At 40.6% G+C, this 20345-nt stretch overlaps 1 protein-coding gene across 1 annotated transcript in view; it reads right to left on the bottom strand.

Annotated features, from left to right (window-relative positions):
- The window catches only part of LOC137640061 (recQ-like DNA helicase Blm), a 394741-nt gene that overhangs the window by 49487 nt on the left and 324909 nt on the right, over positions 1-20345 (bottom strand). Inside the window, exon 19 of the mRNA XM_068372487.1 lies at positions 11306-11501. Within this exon, the coding sequence (XP_068228588.1) occupies positions 11306-11501 (196 nt within the window). The remainder of the gene's footprint in view (positions 1-11305; positions 11502-20345) is intronic.

Below are 20345 nucleotides of genomic sequence, written 5' to 3'. Positions count from 1 at the left end.
TGGCGAACGTCCTGAACGTCAACAAGAGCAAGCGGCAGCGGCTGAACGTGCACAAGCGGCTGAGAGTCAACACGGGACTGCATCGAGTGAGGCTCTACAAAACGTGATTGACGTGACTTTGTAACGTCAATGTCAACAGGACGAGCAAAGGCTCGTTTGGGCGGCTGACGGCCAGGATCTCGATCAGCTAAGCGGCGAGGATCATCATGAACCTGCTCAGCAGAATAGTCCTCCATAAGAGAGGCAAGCTTATTCTGCATGTCTTGCAGTACAACCCATTTAGGATCAACGGGAATGGGTGCGGTAAGAGACGAGGGTAACGTCTGTGACTGCAAAACCTTGCCTACACTAAGACTCTCGGAGCCTGTGTTACGCCTCTGTTTAGGCGTCAAGCAGTCTTCCGATAATTGCACAGGGTCAGAGCTGTCCCAATGGCTACAACCAGGACGCTGGACCTGTCCTGAAGGGACTGACTTCCGCTTTAAGGGTCTCGAAACCTTGCTCCACGGTTTCTTACGCGATAAGCCTTCGGATGACGAGGAGAAAACCGTCTCGCTCGTCTTATGGTAGGGGCGGTCTTGACGAGACACGCCTGAAACCATAGAGGGAACGTCTGTTCGTTGGTTAAAGCCTCTCGAACCCATAAGTCCTACGACATTACTTCTCCCTGGGGCATGGGAGCTTGCAAGAGGTCTCGGACTAGGCGAACGACAGGCACGAACAGACGAACCCTCTGTCACAACACTGATAACACTTTGCGAAATTATCACTTTATCACAACGATTTTCTGTTTTACACTTACTTCACTGAAATCGAATTTTTTAATAATTCACATTAGGCATGAATAAAACTGATTTCTACCTGAAGCACGCAATTCTACCCTATCAAAAGGTTATAATTGCGAAATAAGTCGTATAATGTAAGCACATTAATACAAGCAAAAAACAGTAAACATATATATCGAATAAAACGGAAATATATAAAGATAAAAGGATCAGTGACTGGGGAGGAGACTAAACACTAGTTCATTCAAAACTACGTTTTCAATCTCTCACCGTACAGTGCCTTGGGACGAGAATAAAAACTAAAAACGTTTTATCCTTTCTCCCCGTACAGAGACTTGGGACGAGAGTAAAAAACTGACTCGAGAACAACGTTACTCGCTTGGGACGAGAATAAAGATCGGAACGTTCTCTCTCTCCGTCTCTCTCTCTCTCTCTCTCTCTCTCTCTCTCTCTCTCTCTCTCTCTCTCTCTCTCTCTCTCTCTCTTGATTTCACACCGAAGAGAAAAGCCCACTCACCTTTCGTCAATAAACAGGTTATTTGACCAAAGGAAAAAACTGAAAGGACTAAGAAATTGAAAATTAACAAGTTCCTTTAAATTAGTATTTAAAACATTTCAGTTTGAAAGAAGAATGAACAAAACGTCAGAATCAATTTACTCTTTCTGCAAAGTGAAACCGTGATTCTCTCTCTCTCTATCGTAACGATAGAGCGCAAACTGCGTAGCATAAATAAACCAAACGTTAGTTCATCTTTGAAACAGTACGAAGACTATTCAAAGAAAATCTTTCATAAAATATCTACTAAAAAATATTCATTTAATAAGTTTTAAATCATTTGCTCTGTAAAAGTTATTTACGATTGAAAGGGCTAAACGTTGTTTAACTTCGGTTTCCAAGTTAGGACCGCCTACTCTCGGATTAGGGGAGGAATAGGTAAGGCCGCATATAAAGAAATCATTAAAATTTATCTTGATGTTTATTATAAATGGAAAGCTAATCGAAGAGGCCTAATAAAGGCGGTTGAGATATAAAATATATAGAGGAAAATCTATAATTAACAACAACAATTTATAACGTGATAAGATAATTGCTAAAAGCCTAAAACACACTTCCGTACTAAGGGAAGGGTCGGCCATTTTTAAAAGTCAAAGAAAGTCCAAAAAATCAATCCAAAGTCATCAACAATTAAATCTATCCAAAAGAGTTCAAGATTTAAGTTGAAGATAAAACACCTGCACTGCGAAAGCTCAAAACCAAAAGGAAGTACTTCACCAAGACTGTTGAAAAACTCCAGGTTAACAGCGAGTAATGGTACGTCTTGTCGATCAGACCGACAGAGAAGAATTGGGTCTGTTTACATGTATATGCGGTATCTGGCCGATAGTTGGCGCTAGTAGGCACACCCGCAACCTTCATAGCGATCGCTCGCGAGTTTTTTGTGTTTTTCTGTCGAGCCGCCGGAGGCTCAGCTATTATATATTCACCGGCTAAGTTAAATATTTAAAAATCTTTAATATAATGGTCATAAAGTGGTTTATCTCTTCTATATACCAGCTTTAAGGACTTGTGCTACAAAGTGGTTTGTGCAGAATGCTAAGGTTGCAGCAAGCCCACCTTTATCATGTGCTCAAGGGGGGGGGGGGGGGCTGAGCAATGCTTACCCTGAGGATTTATAAGCTCTCATGATTATTTCTCTCAGCCAAAATGAGTGTTTCCGGATACTTTCTTTTTGGAGCAGCCAGTGCTCACTAACAAATTGGAGAATTTGGGCCTAAAATACTATGTTCTTTTCAGATATTTACACATTGCTCTTACGGGACAGAGTAATATATCATCTGGGTCATCAGTTATCTCTTTGAGAGACAAGATCGTGATTAAAATCTGATAACGTTTTCAACTGGATTCTGGGTTTTGGCCAAAATTCAGGAACAAACGACAAAGATACTGTGGTTCCTCTTACCCTCTGGAATGTGGCATAAGATAAGATAAACCATGTAATTCACTTACTCTCTTGGCAGAGGCTAAGGCAAGAAGGGAGATGGTCTTTAAGGTAAGGTCCCTGTCTAAGGCTTTATGCATAGGTTCGTAAGGGGCTTTTCTTAAGGCCTTTAGAATCTTTGTTACATTCCAGGTAGAGGGTTTGAGTTCTCGAGAAGGAGAAGACTGCTTGAAACTCCTAATGATAACTGAGAGTTCCCGTGACTAGGAGAGGTTAAGTCCTTTCAGTTTAAATATCTGACTCAAGGCCGGTAGCCTTTCACCGCAGTGACTGAAAGAGATTTCTTGTTCCTCAGGAAGACCAAAAAGTCTTTTATCAGGGGAATAGAGGAATAGTAATATTCCCCCATGACACTAATCACAAAATATTTTCCACTTAGCCTGTTATATTACTGCAGTCGACTTTCAGAGATATCTGGAAGGCTGTTTTGCAGTAGGTCTCGAAAAGCCTTTCGTTCAGAGATGCTGGATAGTCACCACCTATGAAGAGACAGAAAATACACTGCATTATGGACCCTTCTTATGTGTGGTTGTTGTAACAGGTTTGGCCATTCTGGAAGTTCTCTTGGAACTTCCGTGAGAAGTTCCAGCAGGTTTAAATACCACTCTGCTGTTGGTCACTCCGACTCCCTGGAATGTTCGGACTCTGTTCAGTGTCTGACGAAACATATATAATAGTGGAAAGGCGTAAGTCTAGTCCATCCCATGGGTGTTGAAAGGCATTGTCCATCACTGGAGCTTGGTCTGGGACTGGAGAGTAATACACCGGGAGTTTGTTATTCATGTGAGTGGCAAACATCTCTAGAGACGGGGAACCTCACTAAGTCAAAAGTCTCTTCCCTACTAGAGGAAGTAAAGATCATTCTGAACCAGCTGTTATCCCTCGACAGCTCAAATGGTCTGCAATGGTATTCCTCTTCCCAGGGACACACATTACCGAGAGAGAGATTCCTTGGGACTGTGTCCACCTAATTATCTCTAGTGCTAGATGGTATGGCAAGAAAGAGGCTGCACCTCCTTGTTTGGAGATATAGGCTGCAACCGTGAAGTTGTTGCTCATCAGTAACACAGAGTGACCTTTCAGTCTCTGAGAAGTGGAGTAACGCTAGTTGCGCTGCTTTAATTTCCAGATAACTGATGTGAAAGGCATTGTCCTCTTCTGACCATAGACCTGAGATTTGCTCTCTTCCAAGGTGTGTACCCCACCCTTGGCGAGAATCATCTGATAACAGAAGGAATTGCGGAGGAGCCTGAAGGGGGTTCCCGCTAACAGGTTCTCCTCTCAGCTACCAATGGAGATCCTTTACTTCCTCCTGTGGTACTGACGGCAGGGATGTAGGGTGGTCTGATGTCTGTGACCACTGGCTGTTCAGAGCCCACTACACTGAACGAAGATGCATTCTCCCGAATGGGACGAGTTTCTCCAATCAAGAGAGATGGCCTACAAGTTTCTGCCAAAAGTGTGCAGGGAGAGGTTTCCCTTTCAGGAAAGTCACTACTATTTCTCTGAATCTTGTGATTGTGTCAGCAAATGGAAAAGCTCTGGCTTGAACTGAGTCTATGTCCATGTCTAGTTACCTAATGGACTGTTGAGGAATGAGGCTGGACTTCTCCAGGTTCAGCTGGATCCCTAACTCCTTACAAAGATCTAGGAGTAGATCCCTGTGCCTTGACAGGATAGCTTGGGACTCTTCCAGGAGGAGTATGTCGTCCAGGTACCTCAAAAGACCGATGCCCATAGATTGAGTCCAGGCTGAGACAAAGGCAAAGACTTTGGTGAAGACATGAGGGGCTGTTGACAGCCCGAAGCACAGCACCCTGAACTGAAATATCTTGCCTTGAAAGGCAAACCTCAGGTACTTCCTTGAGGCAGGATGCAGAGGGACCAGAAAGTAGGCATCTTTCAGGTCTATGGTCAGAAAGGAATCTTTCTTTCTTATGGCCTGGAGAGAATGGTGGCCAGAGTTTCCATTTTGAATTTTGTCTGCATCACAAATAGATTCAAATGGGAGAGGTCTGTGATGAGTCTCCAACCTCCTGCCAGCTTCCCTTCCAGAAATAGATTGCTGAGGAAGCATGGAGAGTTGCTTAAGACTTCCTCTATGGCTCCTTTGGCCAACAATTTGGAGACTTCCTCAAATAAGAGTAGGTCCTTTACTGAGCCTTTCATATTCTAAATTGGATTGTCAAGAGTCCTGGTCAGAGGTGGCGGACAGGAGAGAATGGTGACCGGAGTTTCCATTTTGGATTTTGTCTACAGCACAAATAGATTCAAATGGGAGAGGTCTGTGACCGGTCTCCAACCTCCTGTCAGCTTCCCTACCAGAAATAGATTGCTGATAGTAAGCTGGGGGATATGCCCTCCCTAGCGGGAGTCTCTGCAACCGTGCCGTCTTTGTCCAGAGGGATCTCCTCTTTGATAAAAGGTAGGTCTGGGGGCTTGTCTCCTGGGCTGTTGGGAATCTGTTGGTGGCAAAAGTCATCTTTGCTGCGGAACTGTTTTAAAATGAAAGTTCCTTAGCTGTTGCTGGGGGACAGGCAACCTTAGTGCCACTGCCCTTCTTATCATAGAAGCTTGTCCTAACCTCTCTAACTTCTCTATTATCATATCCCACCATTGGTAAACGTTCTGATGCAAAAGGAATATTACGGTTTTATCCCCAGATCAAGATACAAGAATTCTTCAAATTTCTCAAGGGCATGTTCGTCCCTTAAGATTTCTGTCACTGCAAAGCGGGATACTGCTCTATACCAGTGGTCTTGCCACGAGCAGGCTTGGATTGCAGACATATCTGCTACCTCCATGTTTGCCATTTTGGGTCCTGAAAAGAAGGAGGGGAGGTTAGAAAATTTATCAAATTGTACCAATGGACCAGATTAGCAACATCAGCATCAATAGGGAGTGGGCTGAGAAAAGCCCCGGTGTACATAAAATCTTCTCTGGCGCGAAAAGGCTACGGGCGGTAGCTTTGAGGACCTGCTGGCCTTGAGGAAATATTTAGAGGCTGAGACTTGAGTATCAAGTAGATCTAAAGTATCTTTAGTGTGGTTAGAAAGCGCTACATTGAACCTGTGTTTGAGGCTTTGAGATTGCGGAAAGATTGAATCAATTGCTCACCATCTGTCAGCGGTTTGCATGCGAGGGGGCTCATCCAATCCGTCTAAACAACAGATGAGGCTCAAAACCTCAATAAATTGTGAGGCTTCTGAGCCTGATATCGGGACCTTGAGGGGGATTGCATCACCTGATCTAGTGCTCATGGGCACAGCAAGGTTCTCCAGAGAGTTATTAATACAGTAGTGATAATGTCACTGTCTGGTTGTTACACATTTGGGATAATTGGCTGTTCTGTTTTAAAGTTACTGCTTGGTTCTTAACTCTTCCTTGAACATCTTTTCTTTCCCTTGTGTTATTCATACTGTGACAGGAATAGTAGACAAAGGAACGGGAGGAGACCAGCTCACTCCCGTTATAAGAGCTTTTGCCTCTATAACAGAGTGCAAAGTGGAAGAATTGAAGTCTATCTCTGAACTCTATCTACGAGAGAAAAAGAATTCTCTTTAGGCTGCCATATGGAACGTCTATGGCGTGGGCCTTGCCTATGTTGTCTAACGAAGGTAACCTCATCTGTGTCCGATGTAGGTGTAACTCATGGGAAGGGAGGAATGTTTCTCACCCCTTATCCAATCTGTACCTGAAAAGAATTATCTGAAACAAAGTGCTGTTCTGTAGAAAATGTGACATGTGAAGTATTACAAACATTAGGTCAAGAGCTAGTGTGTCTCTGATCATGATAATTAATGGGTTTGGTATTAGTGCAAGTCAAGGATTTGTTATTATGTGTTCTAGCCGATGTTTATAAAACTCCAGGGAACTTTAAAATAATGGGGTGTCGATCCACCATCCCCACTGGGGTGCGTTGCTCATAAACTAGCTTGAGAGGTTGTAGTAGAAACATGTTGTGCGTTATGTGGAGAATTCTCTCACGCGTTAAGATGGCGGCACGTTTCGTAACATTGTGGAAAAATTAGTTATAGATGGGAAAAATACAAATTATTTTTTCATAGTATGTAGTTTTATATTTGTATTTAGAATGTTAGTTTTTTATATTTTGGTCTTTCAACCTTGTCTCATTATATTCTTTTTTTGCAGCACGCCCTACTCCCTGTAGGGCTTGGAGATGGTAACTAGAATTGCAATCAAGTAGAGAAGCATTTTGCAAACATTCGACTGTTCTTATAAGCAGAAAACCCCAAGTGAGCAGGGATTTGACAAAAACTGTTGTGACTTAGCCTAGACAGTGGACAGCAGTAAAAAATCTATAGCAAACATACTCTGTGTATCCTGTTAACCCAGAGAATTATTGGAGTGACATGAACATTCCTCTACCTTATAACCACTCTGTGAACTTGGTACTGTATAGTGATCCAGCAATGAGTAGATTCTCAACAATAAGGCAGTGAAACAATTTAGACATTTCTTAATGATGTTTATTGAACAGGTACTCATCAAGTTGGCCTAGTTTGCCACATAAATTGTGAATAAAAAGAAGAAAAAAAAATATTATAAGTGGTCTTGACTCTTATCCATTTTCATAAGTGTGGAATAACCCTGGCATAGTGTATCACCAAGGACTGTAAGGCTTTTTTTTTTTTTGTCTTTCTGTTGTAGAGGTGAAAATGTAGTCAGGTTCAATGTGCAACCTTGTTTTATAATTCCTTTGATCTTGATGCAAGCTAATTCAATTTATATTTGAATTTAGCACAAATAAATACAAGGTTAGTGCCTTTGTTTATACTTGTATATGGAACCCATATGAGTGTCTAGCATGTGAATAATTCTTGTTTTTTTTGGTTCTTCAAATAATCCTTTTTTATCTTGTTATTGTGAGGCTGGAGTGTAAAGGGATACTAGTTTTTCTTTACATTATAGATTATTATAATTTGACAAAATTTTTTATTATTGACCTAATTATTTGTCTTTTTTTATTAAATCTGTTTCTAATAAGTATTTTTTATTGTATTCTTTCTCCCAGAAATGAAATAAACTTTTTTTTTCCCTTTTTCTTATAAACTTTAAGTTTTTTCTTGCTTTGCAATGTCCCCTTCTCAGCTCCCATTCTAGATTTAGTTAAATTGAACTCTATGCATGTTAGTAACAAGTGAGATGGCTTACTTCTGAATAATATTATGCAACTACAGTTCTAGCTGGGTCCCCTTGCCCAGTATAGAATCGAGGGGTGGTGCCTAGTGCCCCGTTCTCTTGATCTGTTACCTAGATTTTTGGGTATTCCACCGTTTTACCTTTTTGTATAGTGAACGTTGGAGTGTGGTCGGCATTCGCACACTAGGCAGTTTGGGTGCTACCTCTGGCCACAGTCCGCAAACCACTACAACATCATGATGTTTGGGGGGTGAAAACTCGTTTAGACCTATTGGCCTGACCAACCTGTGGAGAAGTTGCTTCGCAAGGATGGCGGTACGTAAAGTGACATCATCACGCTAGACACAGCGGCATGTTCAGATTTGCTAATCTGAACATTCTGCCTGGCTGAATTGTTAATGAACAGAATTCAGGGAATTGAAGCAGGTTTTGTTACACTCAACTTCATAGCGCTATTAAGCTTAGAAGGAGATAATTGTTTAGAGTAGCTTGGTGTTGCCAAGTCTGCAGGTGTGGGCACAGCTGAAGCTGTCCAACCACCCTCGTAATAAAGTGATGACATGTTTTGTATCGCATCCTGGGAGCTCTTCAAAGGAGACCGATGCCGAGGACCCCTGGGTGTACGAGGCAAGCCTTATTCATTTGTATGAGCTGGAGACTGGTAATAAGGGTCTTTCAATGAAGGTGCTCCAGTACAATGGGATATAGCAAGCTATACTCTAAGTTACGTTGGGAGCGGGGAGATACTTTCAAGGCTCTGATTGGAGACACTTCCCAGAATGGAAAGATCTTACAGGTATCTGTATAAATGCAAGGTTCTCCACTCAACACACTCTTAGGGGGTGCTGGAGATCCAAGTAAAACGAGGTAATTAGGGACTGATGGTACTGATATTGGATCTGGCTCAGGGTGATAAAATATTAACAAAATATTGATGGCTGTCATCATCCGTGACTGGAGATTCAGTGTCTGGCATGGACCTGGTTGGGAGATAACGTTCTCTGCAAGAATGACCTTTCATTTCTTGCCACTACTGCCAGAAGATAAAGAAAAACAATTGCCACTACTGCCAGAAGATGAAGAAAAACAATCTCACTTAATAGTGCCTTGCGACGAGAATATCTCTCCCACTGGGAGAACAGTAACTCCCTATAGTACTGGAACCTTGACATACGATTGCCCTAATATACAAATGTTTTAAGATACAACAGAAAATTTTCGAAAATATATGCTTTGATATACAACGAAATATTTGAGATACGATTTTGGGATGTGATAGTTCTATAGACGACCGATAGATGGCGTTCGGTCTGTTTGTTATTGCTGCATCTTTAACACTTCGTTGTGTAGTTCGTTGTATTTCTGCCTATTTTTCGTGTTATTTTGTCTATTTTATTATTTACCATGGGTCCCAAAGCAAAAGACAAAGCAGGTGATAAGAAAAAAAACAAGAAAATGATTTCGAAAAGGCAATAATGCTTCCAAAACGAAATAGAATATTTGGTGAGAGGGAGATATATATGAATGATCTCCTCTCTCTCTCTCTCTCTCTCTCTCTCTCTCTCTCTCTCTCTCTCTCTCTCTCTCTCTCTCTCTCTCTCTCTCTCTCTCTTTCTCTGTGTAATAAATAAAATCTTTTTTTTTTTAGCTAAATCTCGTTTGATGCTGTATAATCAAGCACCACAGAGCTAAAAACTATAAAATATCGTGCATCGGCGGTAGCATGTCTTATTAATAAGGGAATTATTTGATTCGAAAATTGAAGTTGACGACGGACTAGGCAGGGTTGATCAGCTGATTTGAATGTAAACAATGCATAAGATTATAATTCGCTATGTTTTTAATTATAAATACGATACTAAAATGTGAATATTACATGCATTATCATTGGATACAGTTAAGTAAAACGCCAGTGAGAAACAAGGACGAAACAAAAGGACAAAGAAACGAGATAGGGGGAGGCGGTAGCGTGCGTGCACGTGTTCAGATTGTCTGGACTTTTCGGTAGCACATTTCCTAAGATAAATCTAAGCTAAATCAAATAAATTAGCGAAATCTATGAATTTGGGAAATGCGAGAAGGAATGAAAAATAGGAATGGGAATACGTGGAATGAGGGATAAGAAGGCGTTTAGAATGATTAATTAGATAAAAATGACGAATGAATGCTAGAAAAGTAAAGATGAATAAAATCACGAAAAATAGACACCCCAAAGAATTGGCATGATAGGCCCAGACCTGAAAGTGATGAAAGTCTGGAAAGTGAGGCCAAAAAGGCCAGACATGAAGGTGATGATGAGTAAGTGTTTACATAATTAAAAAAACTAAATAAAAACTCGTTTAGCAATGTTATTCCATATTTGTTTATTACGTAGTTATTAGTCTACATACGTAAATAAAAAGAAAACAAATCGTTCCCTGCCACCCCTCCCTACCTCCTCCTCCTGCTGGCCTCACATCATCTTTTGTTGTGGTAAGTTGAATTCCTTTATTTTTTTTTTATTGATCTTATCAAATTTATTATCATTTATCACATCACTACGTTATTTTATCATTATGTGTTATTACTCGTTTATTTGTGTATAAATTGTGTATATTATATGTAATTTAGCTGTGTTTTGGTGTGGTTTAATAGTGCTAGAACGAATTAATACATATTACACTATTTCAAATGGGATAAAATGCTTTGAGATACAACTGTTTTGATATACAACGATGGTAATGGAACGAATTAAATTCGTATGTCAAGGTTCCACAGTACTCACATGGTGATTTCACTGAACATCTCTTACCACGGTAAGAGAAAAAAACAGGGTGCGGATCAACTTCAACCCAGCTCATGAAGGTAAAACGCAAAATACTGTATTTAATTTGCTAGTCATAACACATAAATAATGACAGATATGCATATGACACTGAATATTAAAGACATAAAAGGTACAAGCACTATAAGGGTATCAAAGGCGGGTGCGGATGTCTGATCGTCTGATCGCATAAACGAAGTGAGGTACATCCTCTTAACTTCACGACCAGGAATGTTGTGGAGAGCGTCATGTGTAGGTATCCTAAACCGCAAGAGCAGTAGTTGCTTAGCGACTATAAGAATGATGCAATCAAATCCTTTTTCTTTGATTGTTTGGTCATAGAGAGAATGAGACTAAGAGTAACCCATATAAACGATTCACAAGTGTGTATCTGCGTAGGAATAAACAATTTAAATTAAAAGTAGTTTCTTTTGCTCGAAAACTATTCACCCATTATCTGCAGGTGTGGTTGTGCATCCCTCTTCATCTTTATAGATTTTTTATAACAATTCAATTATAGACAAAAATCAAGTAGGGTATATCTTTATACTTACAGTCTATTATCTTCCTCAATCGATGCATGTCAGTGTACGAATAAAACAAAATACAGTCGGCAATTTCACCATCTCGGCCAGCTCTCCCTGATTCTTGATAATATCCCTCCACACTTTTTGGCAGTGAGTAATGGATGACAAAGCGCACATCAGGCTTATCAATACCCATTCCAAATGCTATAGTGGCACATACAACCTAAAAGAAAAAAAAAATATCCTATACCTTAACCTTTGAAATGCTTTGGTAAAGTTGTAACTTACTTAAAAAAAATACTGACTGCAATACTTTACAAAATCTGAAAAAAATACACAAAACATATGATTTATCAACTTGTTCTAATTTGCTCTGTAGAAATAACATCAAGAGTTTAGAGGCTTAAAAAGATTAGGAATAACCTACAATGGCAGAAAACAAATAATTTTCCTACTACCTCTTTCTTAACACAGTTGTACTGTATTATAAAATACCCATAATGATCCTATTTTAGTTTTATCAAAAGAAATTTGTTAGAAACAGCTAAACAAATAGTTACAAGAGAATTTTAAATAAAAGAAATCATGAAACTTAAGAAAAATAAAGGATAAGAACAGGAATGTTGTGCACGAAAGAAAAACTTAAATTTAAAGGGTATAATATAGTTTAAAATAACAATTTAAGAATAATTTGTTTATTTCCTAATGATACAAACCTTAAGATCTTTATTTTGGAATATACTTTCGGCAAAGCTGGAAGACTAGCAATAAGACTATTAGCGAGTATAACTATCCCACCGCTAGTTAGCGAGGGGTAGGGGGTAGTACTGGCTACCCAACTCACACACATACCTGTGTTCTTTCGTCACTTTTGATTGCAGACAGGCCTTGCAAGGGGTAAGTGATGGCAGGACAAATTTGTATAAAGAGCTCAAGGTTTGTATCGTTAGAAAAAATACAACTATTCTTAAATTTGTCATCTATCCCGTCACTAATGCAAACCATTTCGCTCTTTATTAGGGAAGACTCACCCTAAGGTTGTTCCAAGTTCTATCCAACTGGCTGGTCTATGACTGGGGCATTCCTACGTGCTAACCACGCTTCAAAATAACTTTGACACCTCGCTAAACTTTTGTGCATTTGCATGCTTTAGCAACCTGAGCAATCCGTATGATTGTGTGATACTAGCAATGTGACTTGTCTAGGTAAGAATTCTCAGAAGTCCTCGGGCTTCTTTGACAAAACCATAGACATAACCCAATTCCCACCTCACAAGGGGATATGGGGACATAAATATAAGTGCATATACCAGGTTACACAAGGGAAATAGTTATTACCTACAGACAGAAGAGGCCAGCTAGAGAAAAGGGAGCCAGTCATTCTTATCATTTACCTCAGACTTGATCCTGAATAAACTCTCCCCTCTACCATCTGGTACTTGTCCATTAAGAAGCTTGAGGTGTTTAAACCACTTGTGCAGCCACCACAGGTAATAAAGAGAACGTTTCCATGTTCCTTTGGGTTACATCTTGCAGGTAGTGGGGGTTAAAGGTTGTATGACGCTTCCAAAAAGTAGTTTTTCTTGAATGCTGGATGGAATAATTGAAAAAGTGTGTCGGGAGTGTTGTGTGATCGAAGGATAAATTTAAACTTAAAGGGAAAGGTACATAAAACTGTAGTGAGACCTGCCATGACATATGGTGCAGATACCTGGCCCATGAAAAAGATCTTTGAAAAGAAAATGGATGTTGTAGAGATGAGAATGTCAAGATAGACATAACCCAATTCCCACCTCACAAGGGGATATAGGGACATAAATATATGCGCACATACCAGGTCACACAAGGGAAATAGTTATTACCTGCAGACAGAAAAGGCCAGCTAGCAGAGTACTGTAGGTGCTGTTCCCCTCTTTGGAGCATGAAAAAAAGGAGCTATTCATTCTTATCATTTACCCCATACCTAGTCCTGGATAACCTCTCCCCTCTACTATCTGGTACTTATCAATTGAGGAGCTTGAGGTGCTTAAACTACTTGTGCAGCCACCACAGGTCTGATAGAGAACGTCTCCATGTTCCTGTTGGGTTACGTCTTGCAGGTAGCGGGGGTAAAAGGACCTGTGCCAAAAAGTAGTTTTTCTTGAATGCTGGATGGAATAATTGGAAAAGTGTGTCGGGAGTGATGTGTGATCGAAGGATAAATTTAAACTTAAAGGCAAAGGTACATAAAACTGTAGTGAGACCTGCCATGACATTTGGTGCAGATACCTGGCCCATGAAAAGATCTTTGAAAAGAAAATGGATGTTGTAGAGATGAGAATGCTAAGATGGATGGCTGGGATCACAAGACTGGATAAGGTTAGGAATGATTTGGTAAGGGAAACAACAAAGGTTACAGAGGTGTCAAAGAAAGATCTCACAATGGAGGACATCGGAGACAAGAAATTGGAAACAGCTTTCAAGAAATAGCGACCCTGCATAACAGGAAAAGCTTTAGTCAAAGAAGAAAAAGAAGCTAGGGACATGTTAATGCCCCTAATGTCGTGAGCTCTAGGTTTCAGCGTTTGCAGAAATGAATCAGGATTCAAGGCCCGATCTGTGACCTTGCAAATCCCCACTGAAACTGTGTTTATAGTGATTCTTCTTTTCAACCTCCCCATGCTGATGAACAATTGGCTCACTCTGGGACAAGCTCCCGAAGTTCTCTCGAGATAACACCTCAGAGCCCTCACTGGCCACAGCAGTTGATCTGGGTCATCGATAATGTTCAGGAGACTCTCAATTCGGAATTCGGAGGGGCCCGAATCTAGGATATCCTACCAGCAGATTTTGAGTTTTGGCGATAAACTCAGGGATGAAGTCGAGCATTACCTGTCTCCATCCCCTTGAATGGGAGACATCGTAGGAAAGACCATGCAGTTCACTTACTCTCTTGGTCGAGGCCAAAGCAAGCAGAATGACTGTTTTTAGACAGTGTAAGATCTGATGCCTGACATAACGGCTTGTAGAAGCTCCTTTTAGCAATTGTAGAACACGAGCAACATTCCTTGGAGGTGGTCTAACTTCTGATTGAGGACAGGTAAGCTTGAAACTCCATATGAGGAGAGACAACTCAAACGATGAGTCAATATTTCACCGCTGAGACTGAGAGGAGTTCCTCCCAAAGGTACTCGTGAAATTCCACTATCACTGGGATAGTGGCACCACGAAGAGAGATACCTCTTCCATGACACCAACCACAGAAGACTGCCCACTTTGCTTGATATACCGCAGCTGAAGATTCCCAGAGGTATGCAGACATCTTTTTCGCAATCTCTCTTCATAAGGAGATGCTGGAGAACCTTCAGGCATGAAGACGCAGGGACTCAAGGCTTTGTGGTAAATCTTTGCGTGTGGCTGTCCGAGTAAATAGTGACGTGGAGGGAGCTTTCTTGGGATTTCTGTTAGTATCATGAAAAGGTCCAGGAAACATTGTGTGTGATGCCATAGCAAAGCTACGAGGGTCATTGCTAGGTAGGACGTTCTTGTTGATGCTCTTCTCATCAGACAAATGGGGGGGGGGGGAAGAGTAGACATTTATGTTGTTCCACCGTTGTATAAACGCATTTAGCCAGAATGCCTAAGGATACGGTACCAGGGAGCAGTACAGTGGGAGCTTGCTGTTAAGAGATGTTGCGAACAGATCCACTGTAAGGGAACCCCACGCAGTCAGGACTTCGTTGGTTAATAGATGATTCAAAGACCACTTAAAGCCCACTATCTGAGTCGCTCTGCTCAGATCTGCTAGCACATTTCTCTTGACAGGAATGAAGCGAGCTGATAGGGACACCAAGTTGTCTTCCACTCGTCTTAGCATCTCCACAGTTAGATGGCAAAGATGTGAAAAGGGACCTCCTTACTTATTTACATACCCCACCACTGTGGTATTGTTGCTCATCAACACCACGAAGTGACCAGACAGAAGCTATTGAAATTGTTGCAGGGCCGGAAAGGCTGCCTTCTTTTCTGGGAGGTTTATGTGCAGAAAACTTTTGGACTAGGACCGCAGCCCGTAAGCCGTGTGATACAGCAAATGAGCCTCCCATCCTCCTTTTGATGAGTCATTAAAGAGCATCAATTCCGGGGGGGAAGGGAGATCTACCCCTCTGCGATGGTTGCCGTCTGCCACCCACCATCTAAGGTCTGTCCTCTGCTCGGGTCCCATATGAACCAACGGGAACGGTGAGTCCTTGTGCCAAGCCCAACTGGACTTCAGCTGCCACGGGAGGGATCGTATTAGCAGTCAGCCGTTGGATACCAGACGTTCCAAGGAGTACAGGTATCCTATGAGACGTAACCAATGCTCTCCTGGAAGTGTGTCTCTCAACCAAGCCAAAAGCAAAATTGATGAGAGAACACAGGTGTGTATGAGTGTGAGTGTAGTAGCCATTACTACATTCTCCCTTTTCTGACACTGAATCTTTTATTGACATTTCAACATAAGAATCAAATACAAAATATATTTTTGAAGGACAATAAAGCACACTTTGCTATACACTAAGTTGTTTTTAACGTATTATTACAAAGATCTCAAAATGCTCTTACATGTCTCCATTTTATGAACTTTACCCGTTATATCTACAACAAATCGTCTTCATGGTGGCTAAAGGTGTAGTTTTATCCACAGTCTTCTACTGTTTCTCCAGCTCATGAACTAAGGCTTTCATTGTTGTTGTAGTCATTAGGCCATCCTCATCAAACAGATAGGGAGGAGATAAAATATCATAATGAAGTAACTTCTCCATAGAGTTTCCTCGTTCCTTAGTGATATGAAGCATTTGATACATGTGAGCATCTTCATGTTGAGTTGATTTTTGTTGGTATTTTACTGATGACTTGCTTGATTGATGGAGTGAAGCAAATGTTCAGGTTGGTCGTGCAAACTGTGGCAGAGAAGTCAACCTTCATCTGCAGTTGTTAAAAATAGGATGACAAATCTTTCTGAGAGTATTGTAATTGTTTGAATATTTCCCTCCTTAGATAGTTTTTGATGCTGTAAAAGATTGGTTTACATAAGAATATTTTTGTCATGAAAAACCAATGATTCATGCAGGGCTCTTCTAAGATCTATTAATTGTTTGCTCTAAGGCCATATCAGCTCCAACTGCTTTGAAACATCCTGGAGTTTGCTTTATTACAAATTTTCCTTCTATGAATACCTAGATTATACAGAGTATGTTGCCGTATCAGATTTACTGTATATGGTAGTTTACTCATAAACCAAGATAATTGAAACTCGTAATGCGTATTGTAATTTAGCTTCACAGTTCATAATGTGCAATGGTTTCCTTTTTCTTCCAACATGAACATTAAGTACAATATCTGAAATAGGCTTTGCAACTTAAGTTCACTTGATACAGAGAGGTCTAATGACCCAGGAACACCTAATACTGCTTGTTCATCATTGCTTGCTTTGAACTCAATTTATTCAAAATTAAAACTGCAAAGAAACTCAAAATGGGTCTGGGATTGAAGCAGCCTTCAAGAACTCCTTTGAATCTGCAGCATCATAGAACCTATAATTAAGATTAAAAATCAAAATATAGGCGTAACTTAAGTATTTGTTGAACACATTCTTTTATTGAATCCACACATTGAGTTGTTTGGGCTACATCCTTTACTGTTACATTTTGACTAAAAACCCTGATATATTTGTTTGGGCTATGAGAAGTAAATGTTGTCGTGAAAGTGGTTGACCAAAAGTAGCTTGTCCCCACGGTTTATCACATTAGGTGACATTGTGGAAATTGTTTTTCAAGATACTTATACCCCAGGTTACTTGAAAGCACACACTCAATGGTTTTAACAACATTCCTCCATGCCTTTTGCTTTTCAGATATATGATCACCATGATCACTCATACTTTAGTAAGTAATTTCAAATGCTAGGTTTATGACAGTTATAAATCTGCACCAAATACACAGTGTCTTGTAAATCACTTGTCCTGGTGAACACTACATCCAGAATGAAAGTAAACACTTGCTTCTAGAAATGTACAGGTTTTATTTATTTCAGAAATCATGCACTTTCTGTAAAATCCACATATGAAACACTTACGGTCATACATTTTGCACTGAATTGCTGTTATGCTCCCTGTGGCCACGGGGGCATAGCAACAATTAGAATAGTGCCAATGTATCCCTGCGTTTCGTAAGAGGCGAGTAAAAGGGACGGGACAAGGGACTGGGAACCCTCTCTCCAGTATATTTATTCCAGTGAGATATCAAAGAGGAGGAGCTGGGGGAGAGTAACTGCTCCCCGCACTCTATTTTTGGGGTCTGAATGTGTGTGAGGGTAGTACGATAAAGAGTAAAAGATGTGAGATTGGATGTATGTTTAAGAGTAGAAGGATGGATATATTGGCCTTGTGTGAGACAAAGATAAAAGGGAAGGGTGAAGTAATGTATGGTGAAGTGACTGGTAGAGTGTTTGGGACTGAAAGGGGAAGAGCAAGCAAGAGTGTGGCTTTATTGCTGAGTGAATGGATGATAGGTAAAGTATTAGAATGAAAGGAGGAATCATCTAGGTTAATGTGGGTGGGGGTTAGGTTGGGTAGGGAATTTTGGCTTTTTGTTAGTGTACACGGGCCAGGTTGTGAGAAAAGTTAAGATGAGCGGAACGAATTCTGGAATGAATTAACTAGGTGTATAGAAGGACTGGGTAGAAGGAATTATGTAGGTGTGATGAGTGACTTATATGCTAGAGTGGGTGATGGAGAGGTAGAAGGTTTCATTGGGAAGTATGGCGTACCAGGTGAAAATGAGTGGGGAGAGACTGGTAGATTTGTGTTGAGCAAGAGCTGGTAATAAGTTGTGATTTTTCAAAAAAGAAAGATAATAACAAGTATGCATGGGTAAGAGTGTCAAATGGAAGAGTGGTAGAAAGGGCATTAATGGTTTGTGAGTTGATAACTAGAAGGATGATTGGAAGATTGGAAGATGTGCACGTGTTTAGGGGTATGGCTCACGGTTTGTTTGATCATTTTTTGGTTGAAGGATAATTAGTTGTAGCAAAAGAGTGGGGGAATAAAGTGGGGGGGGGGATATAAAAGGGAGGTAGTGAAGGTTACAGAGTTAATAAAACCAGAGGTAAAAAGTGAATATCAAGAAAGGTTGGAAGTGGCATATAGTAGAGTGAAAGTGAGAGAAACTGGTAATTTAGAGGAGTGGTAGTTAGTAAAAGAAAATTTTGTTGGGATTCCAAGTGATGTGTGTGGCAAGAGGACTTTTGGAGGAAGATGAGGAAGGCTGGTGAATGGTGAAATGGAGTGAAGATAAACGTGGAAGAGAAAAAGAGGGCATTTGAAGAACAGCTGCAGAGTAATAGTGTAGGGAAGCATGAAAGATATAGACAAAAATGTAAAAGGAAAACATAAGGTAACTGAGGCAAAGAAAGTGACTGACTGGAGTTGGGTAAGGGATTGGGTCATTCATATGAAGAGAATGAGAAGTTTTGGAAAGAAGTGAAGAGAGTAAGGAAGGGTGGTTTGAGAATTGAAGAGTCAGTGAAAGATGGAAATGGAAGTTAGTTGAAAGGAAAGGAGGCAATGAAAAAGTGGGCAGAATGTTTTGAAAGTTTACTGAATATTGTGGATAATAGGGACGCAGATATAATTGACGTTGCAGGTGTTGAGGTGCCAGTGACGGGAGACGAGAATGAAAGAGATTACAAGAGAAGAAGTGAAGAAAGCACTAGATGAAACAAAACAAGAGTAGGAAAAACACCTGGTATGGATGGTGAGAGGACCGAGATGTTAAAGGAAGGGAGTTTGACTGAACTTGAATGGTTGGTGAGGTTGTTTAATATGTGTTTTATGCTATGAATGGTATCAGTGGACTGGGTGCATGTGTGTATTGTACCACTATACAAAGGTAAGGGAGATGTGCATGAGTGTTGTAATTCAAAGGGTATTAGTTTGTTGAGTGTGGTTGGAAAAGTGTATGGCAGAGTACTAATTAATAGGTTTAAGGATAAAACAGAGAGTGCAATCTTAGAAGTACAGGGTGGTTTTAGAAGAGGTAGGGGATGTATGAATCAGATTTTTACTGTTAGGCAGATGTGATAAATAGGTTGGCCAGGGCACCAGCCACCCGTTGAGATACTACCGCTAGAGAGTTATGGGGTCTTTTGACTGGCCAGACAGTACTACATTGGATCCTCCTCTCTGGTTACGGTTCATTTTCCCTTTGCCTACATACACACTGAATAGTCTGGCATATTCTTTACATATTCTCCTCTATCCTCATACACCTGACAACACAGATTACCAAACAATTCTTCATCACCCAAGGGGTTACTGCACTGTAATTGTTCAGTGCCACTTTCCTCTTGGTAAGGGTAGAAGAGACTCTTTAGCTATGGTAAGCAGCTCTTCTAGGAGAAGGACACTCCAAAATCAAACCACTGTTCTCTAGTCTTAGGTAGTGCCATAGCCTCTGTACCATGGCCTTTCACTGTCTTGGGTTAGAGTTCTCTTGCTTGAGGGTACACTCGAGCACACTCTCCTATCTTATTTCTCTTCCTCTTGTTTTGTTAAAGTTTTTATAGTTTATATAGGAGATATTTATTGTTGTTACTCTTCTTAGAATATTTTATTTTCCTTTTTTCCTTTCCGCACTGAGCTATTTTCCCTGTTGGAGCCCCTGGGCTTATAGCATACTGCTTTTCCAACTAGGGTTGTAGCTTAGTAAGTAATAATAATAATAATAATAAAAGGCAAGGACTTACCGAGGAGAGAGGGCTATTTGCATTGACTCACAGATCGTGAGAGCTATCTCTCGCTCTCAGCTGTCTCCCTTCTCTCATTAGTGTATAACTGAAGCCTACTTCCCGAGGTTAGGGTGCGGCGAGTAAGAATTCCACCGAGGTGGGTACAGGGGGAGGGAGACAGCCGAGTAAGATAATTTGGTATATGAATATAAAATTAACTTGTGCTAGGAACCCTGGCGAATTACTAAAGAAATTAAATTCCGCAGCGACACCCAGCAAAAAATCATGCGTGCTTAAGCTAAAGAAAATATACGCAATAG

Source organism: Palaemon carinicauda, chromosome 4 (assembly GCF_036898095.1).
Source record: "Palaemon carinicauda isolate YSFRI2023 chromosome 4, ASM3689809v2, whole genome shotgun sequence".
In the NCBI taxonomy this organism is placed as follows: domain Eukaryota; kingdom Metazoa; phylum Arthropoda; class Malacostraca; order Decapoda; family Palaemonidae; genus Palaemon; species Palaemon carinicauda.
The sequence above is the reverse complement of the archived record's forward strand: the minus strand, read 5'-3'. Positions and strand labels throughout refer to the sequence as shown.